Genomic DNA, 6,911 nt, shown 5'->3' on the forward strand with positions numbered 1-6,911 from the left:
GCACACATGCACACATTCACACACATATAGAGTTACACTAAGGGGGAACATAAGCTTTTGCTACTCCTCATTGTAACTTTTTATTTAAAGAATCTTTTCATTATTCGCTTCAAAATGATTTTAATGAGGTTGACAAGGTATCACAATCAAATTGGCTCTTCTCCATAGAGTTCTAATAAGAGCAAGAAAAGAAAAGAAAGTTGACTGAAATGACATTGGTGTAGTTGCCTAGGCATGCTGGTATCTTTATTATGATTGCCTCAAAATCGGTTGGGCCTTGTGTGAGATTCCATCATTTGATGTATACTTCTTATTGTACTCTTCTCCCCTAAAGCATCCTCACATGTTATCAGTAAAGGAATAGAATTGTAATGCTTAGATGGGGAGAGATCACAATTTTAGAGTGGAGTGATATCGAAATCATTTCCTTTGTTTGGAGTGTTATATGTGATTGAGAATATAAAAATTGAAAGTTGTAGCATTTGTGGGCAAGCATACCATGACAAAAATTATAGCATACTGTAACAAACATTTATAAACAATAGACCCACCCCACAAGATGCTTGAATTTAGGCTTCTCAGATCTCTCGAATAAAGAATGAAATCAAGCATCAAATATAGGAGTTGCTTTTAATTGTCATAGGTAAATTCACATAGGTAATTCACAACGTGGGAATAGGTTGTGCTCCATAGTAGTGAAAAAGAAAAGAGTTGGATGATTGCAATAAGGTTAAAAGGATGAATCACGAAGTGTGCAAGTTTTGACTACTTGCTTGGGATGAAGTGGAGGAATGCTTGGAGCAAAGGCATAAGAGAGCGGGAGTTGAATTTGAATATGTGTCAGTATGAACTTTGGGAGAAGTGGCCAGAGGGATGATGCTTGTTGAAAATAGAAAGGGCAATGTAGAGTTGGGGAATGATTCTTTGGGGGGACAACGAGAAGGGGAAAAAAAGACGTGGGTTCCCTAAGGCCAAGACAAATTTACACATGTTCCCAATGGTGACCTACCATACATCATGGGTGTGAAGCCACGCGCATGTATGGGGGCAATGATTTGGCCTAGGGAAAATTAAAAGGAGGACAACGAAGGGAGAGGGGAAGGTACTTTATTACAGAGGGAAGGAAAAAATAATATTAAAGAGGTGTGGTAGAGGTTTAACCATGTCACCCAAAGCTAGACCATGGGAGCCACATCAACGTTGGGTTGGAGTAGAGGATTCCACATTTGCAAGACAATAACAATTTTGCTCATGTAGGTCAATAGCGGGGATGCCCTTGGGTTGGTGGCGTCAAGCGCTTGTTATTTGTGTAGGGCCAAACTCATATGGAATTGGTCTATCATAGTAATCACACGAGGGCTTGTCCCACATTAGCATTATTCGGATATGAGCAACAAGGTTCATAGTGATTTATGATAGGTGACTGACCTACAAACGATGACAATAACGTGTTCTCGAGTTGTTCTTGGGTATTTGTGCTAGAGGTGGTTTGTGGAAGTCTTGCTTGCGAATGTGAAATAGGGGTGCTAGGTAAGAGGTTGAGGCCCTTCCACGAGATGATGGTTGGTCTTTGAAGCGATGCTCAATCTTGGCTCTGTGTATGTGCTTATCCTCTTACCTAGCACTTGTTACATTTATAGGCAATAATTTTTAGAAGCCACGCTAAAATTGGGATTTCTTTGTCTTTGTGCAACATGCCTCCCATAGAGGTGCAGTTTTCTTTCTCTCTTTTTTGTTTAGGGGGTGCAACCGGTTGCGAATGCAAGATGCATGTTCAGGGTAGACACACATTGATTGCAATTCCCATTGAAAACATGATTTGAACCACAACTAGCAGTGAGCCAATAGCCAAGCCTTCATTCTCAGCCGCGTGGGCATTTGCGGACGCACACTATTGCGCATCCTTGTTTGAGTGTGGGCGGGCAGGGGGTCGGTGCAGTGAAGCGTGGGGGGTGTGTAAGTGTTCTCATCGAAGCACGGGGGGGTGAGGAGGCAGGGGGTGGGGTGGGGCGGGGCAAGCCAAGGTGGTGATGATGTGGAATGATGAGGTGGAAAAAAGGGCAATAGTGTGGAAGGTGATATTGTCAGATTCTGTCAAGTGCGATACTTTGCTGGATTGTGTGTGTGTGTGTGTGTGTGTGTGTGTTTTCCTATGCAGTGCAAAATCACTTTGTCTTGTTGCTCTGCTCTGTCTCTTCTGCTTCCTTGCCATCTTCCTAGGGTTTCCCTTCTCTGTTCTTCATTCCAGATTGGAGCTTGCATCCTTCCTCCTCTCAAGCTCCTCACAATTCCCACAAAATTCAGCTTCCCACTCCTCCTCCTTGCTTTGTCCCTCTTCCCCCCCTTTCGAATTTGCCCCAATGGACCTCCCTCGCCATGGATCCCTCCACAGCTCCTCGTCCTGAATCACCCCCTTCTTCCCTTAGCTCCTTCTCCTCCCCCGTCTGCCTTCACGACTTATTCCCTTGCTGCCCAATTCGACCCTTTCCCGTCTCCTGCCGTCGTGCATTGCCTCCAGTCGCACAGCTTCTCCATGCTTAGATCTGTGGTTTGTTGCATGCGTAGAACGGTTGAGGATTTTGCAGACTAGCTCTAGCGGAGATTCCGAGAGCTTGAAGTCTGGGGATCCTCTGGGCGACTTACGGATTCCGATGCATGGCTATTTCTCAAATTTGTATGCAGCAAAAGATAACGTGCTGCCAACTGAATATAGCGAGGATATCGATTACTTGTATTCTTATCCTTGATGATGACCGTGGCAACGACATTTAAAAGTATCAAACGTATAAGATTTCTGCATTCGGAGCGACCATGTATTTTGGCAAGCTGGACGATTCACCCATGTTCAGAAAACAGGTTCGTCTAAGCAGTCACAAACTGCATTGTAGACAGACATTATGCAGGTCGCCACAATGGTTTGAAGCCGTACTCTTGTCTTTTGTTTGGGGCATACTCTAAATGGAATAAAAGAGTAAACTTTACATCACCAAATATTTTGTTGTCAAGGCTTCCATAACTTGTGAAAACATAAAGAAGGATCATTGTATCAAGTAAACTTTAAAGAAGCCAACTGTTAGTTCCTCTGTCAGAGGCTTAGCTCTTACAATGGGCGATCCTTCTTTGCACCCGCTTGGGGTGTCGCTCTTTCTATGTTCCAACTTATATGATCAAGTAACGAAAAAGGGGTTGTCCCGTTCTCACAGTCCGAATGGCCAACTCATTTTAAAGGCCAATTTTAAAAGATGGCCTTGTCCCCCCAAGCTAAGCTTTTCAAATTTGGATTCGCTATCGTAATATCCATCCAAAGAGCTCGGATTTCTGCAAACATGCCTGCAGTTAATCCACCTGTCGTCTTCTCGCATCATGTTATTACTTGTCACGGTAGGCTGCTCCGATGACTTAATCTGTAGTAAGATTTGGCGGGTCGATATCTTCCGGTACCTGGGCGAAAATGAAACCCAAAAATGATGGGTTTCTTAGTATGGGATACCAAATGAAAACACTATCCGCTTTGTGTCATTCTGGTGCACACGGGATGGTTTGTGATTAGATAACGTGGCCTTAACTATAAGACTGATGGTAGATAACTTAAAAAAAGCATAAGAGTATTGGTTGTTTTTATCAATTAGATCGTGGGGCCCATGGGTGATGGTGATGTGTTCAGTACACAGAACCATCAAGTTAGATCATGGGACCCATGGGTGATGGTGATGCGAGCAGTACACAGAACCATCAGGTTAGGGACTCTGGTCATGACTCCAGATTCTCGCAGAGGTGATCTGCAAGTTGTGATAATTGCATGCAAGGATACATGGCATACAAGAGAATTAAATGCATTCAATGGTGTATTTGGACTCTAGACTTTGAAGCATCTGCTTTTTTCCATACACTTCTGCTCCAAGGGCTGCCAAATCTGGCCTGTATGACTTCCTTAAAACCATGCTATGGATCTGCCTATGATGGGGCCCTATTGCATATCATGCTTGGTGATTGCCATTCCTAGCATGCCCCTATGATGCGGGACTGCTGCTGCTGCCTATGCAGCTCATGTTCTGTCTGTTTTATATGCAGTTGGGTCAGCTGCCTGCTTTTACATCAGTGGCGCCTGTCATGGCCGAGTCTGCCCTTCACCTCCGGACTGCCGACAGAAATCATATGAAGACCTTTGTATAAAGGGATGCTCAAGTATGTGTGGGTGTGTGGATTATGTGGAAGAGCATATGTTTATTATGGTCTACACGCACTGCCGGGCGCTGATGACATTAGGTGTGGATGTCATAGTGGTTAGTTCCTGCTATGCGTGATGGAGTTTATGGTTTTCAACCTTAGAGTGACTATTGTGAGATTGAAATTGTGCCATGTGTTGCGTTTTTAGACTATGAGTTTGGGCATGTTCTTCATGTAGATATATGTTCTTGTTGCTGTATTAGCGCACACACACCTTGTGAAGTTTTCGTCCATGTTGCGGTTTGCTGATATTGCGATAAATTGTTTGGTCTTAAGTGGTGCTTTGCCCTATTGGCTAGATTGTCTAAGCATTCTTGTGCTTAGGTGCTCGTTTGGGAGAGACTAAACTGAAATCGTATAGTGTTCACAAGCAGTTGTAGCTTGAATGAAGAGACTGTGGACTACTTTTTGATTAGCCTTCTTCTTTAGTGCTAGCCTTTGTCACAGTTTAACGCCCAATTATATGTGGGTGTGTAGATTTGTATGCGTAAGAGCATATGTTTATATTATGGTCTTCACCCCCCAGTTGGGTGCTGATGAAGTCAGTAGGGATGCCATAGTAGGTAGTCCCTACTATGTGTGATGGAGTTTATAGTTTTCATCCTTATGAGTGACTATCATGAGATTTGAAACTGCACCATGTGTTGTGTTTTTAGAGGATCAGTTTGGGCTTGTTCCTGCTGTATTAGCGGACATGCAAATTTCACCTTGTGAAAATTTTGTCCATGTTGAGTTCTGATATTGCAATAAATTCTTTATACTTAAGTGGTGCGTTGTCCTATTAGCTAGATTGTCTAAGCATTCTTTTGCTTTGATGCCAACCAGACAGTCTTCACAAGCAGCCGTGTTTTTTGATCAGCCTTCTCCTTTAGTGCTAGTCTTTGTCACGGTTGAGTCTGCCCTTCACCTTCGGAGTACCGACATAAATTCAGTACGAAGAACTTTGTATGTGTAAGAACATATGTTTATACTATGTTCTACGCCCACCATTGGGCACTGATGACGTCGGTGGGGATGTCATAGTAGCTAGTCATTGCTATGCGTGATGGAGTTTATGATTTTTGACCTTAGAAGTGACTATTATGAGATTGAAACTGCAGACTGTGTTGTGCACATACATCCGGCAGGTCCAAGGATGACAGCACATATATCTAGATGAATCCACGAACATGCCCAAACTGGTAGCCTATGATTGGCTGCTGCAAGAGGCACCGTGTGGCAACCCAAATTAATTGACATTGGCTACTCTTTTCTTTTTCTGGGAGATACTTTGCGTGAGGAGCAGTCTATGCTAACAAGCTAGGGTTTAAGAGGCACGCATGATCACCATGACCTCTAGTTACTGTACCATCCAAAGCTCCACAAATTAGGGCTCACTAACGGGATGCACTATTTACCTTCACTGTCTCTACCACATGTAGCCTGGCCAGTCTGAGACGATCCAGAAGAGGGCCAACTGGCCCTGTATCTGCCCTGACCAGTCCCTGTACTGCTGACCTGCCACATGACAGGGCAACAGTGTGTGGAACCGCTGACCTGCTCTGCTGGCCCAGACATCCCAATATGCCAAAATGCAAACAGCAATGTTGAATGCTACTACTGTGGTAAAATGGGGCATATGCCTAAAGAAGACTGCTACAAAAAGCAGAATGACATTATGAATGGAAAATTGCAGCAAGGCAATTATGCATCCACTAGTAGACACGGTGATGATAGAAATGAGCATTTGTTTATGGTGCAGCATATGACAAATTCTATGACAAGTGTAGAAGAAAGCAATGATGTGTGGTATGTTGACTCAGGTGCGTCAAACCACATGACAGGTCATGCTGAATGGATGCAGGATGCAAGGAAAATGGAAAAACTAGGATTTGTGGAGACTGGTGATGATACTGCACATCCTATTGTGCAGATTGGCAAAATTCCTTTGTCTATGCAGGATGGGAAAAAGAAATACTTGTCTGATGTATTTCATGTCCCGAACATCACCAAGAACCTGGTTTCTGTTGGTCAGATGGTTGAGCAGGGCTTGCAGGTCAGATTTAATCCTCATGGATGCTTTGTTGAGGATATGAAAAATAATGGTCGCTTGATAGCAAAAGGAAAGAAGAAGGGCAGGATGTTTACGTTGGATGCGGACATGTCTGAATTGAGTGCAGCAATGTTTGCACATGGGACCGGTGTAGTTACAGATATTGATATCTGGCACAAACGCATTGGTGATGTTAATATACAGCGACTTAAATCAATGCAAGCCCAAAATATTTGGCTCCAAGCTTACATTAATGCCTGTGAGTAGCATTTCATCCACACAGAGGATGACAATCAGCAAATCCCTTTTGTCCTTCTTGACATAAAGTGTATTTTCAGTTGGACTACTCTGTAGACCCTCACTTGCATGAATTTTTTCGTACCAAGCCTGTGGGGCTTGTTTGATCCCATAAAGTGCCTTATGCAGCTTGCATACTTTGTCTTCTTGACAAGACACCTGAAAACCAATAAGTTGACTCACATAAAACTTCTTCACGCAAGTCCCCATTGAGGAACACTGTTTTAGTATCCAATTGTTGTAATTCCCATCCAAAATGAGCCGATAGCAATTTTGCAGGCTGCAATTCATAAGGCCCGCGTTTGTTTGCAAATATGATCTCCCTGCCCACATTTGCAAACTACAAACATTTGTG

The 6,911-nt window shown here is 43.4% G+C and overlaps 1 protein-coding gene across 3 annotated transcripts in view; it reads left to right on the forward strand.

Annotated features, from left to right (window-relative positions):
* Positions 1–2,159: 2,159 nt before the first annotated feature.
* Positions 2,160–6,911, forward strand: part of SFC (ARF GTPase-activating protein) — a 95,266-nt gene continuing 90,514 nt past the window's right edge. For all 3 annotated transcript variants that reach the window (XM_087399983.1, XM_087399985.1, XM_087399984.1), the window contains exon 1: positions 2,160–2,856. In XM_087399983.1, coding sequence (XP_087256109.1) covers positions 2,812–2,856 — 45 coding nt within the window. In that variant the 5' untranslated portion in view covers positions 2,160–2,811. The remainder of the gene's footprint in view (positions 2,857–6,911) is intronic.

The sequence above is a fragment of the Dipteris shenzhenensis genome, chromosome 28 (assembly GCF_047967505.1).
Source record: "Dipteris shenzhenensis isolate YYH24624 ecotype China chromosome 28, Dip_SZ_1.0, whole genome shotgun sequence".
Taxonomy (NCBI): Eukaryota; Viridiplantae; Streptophyta; class Polypodiopsida; order Gleicheniales; family Dipteridaceae; genus Dipteris; species Dipteris shenzhenensis.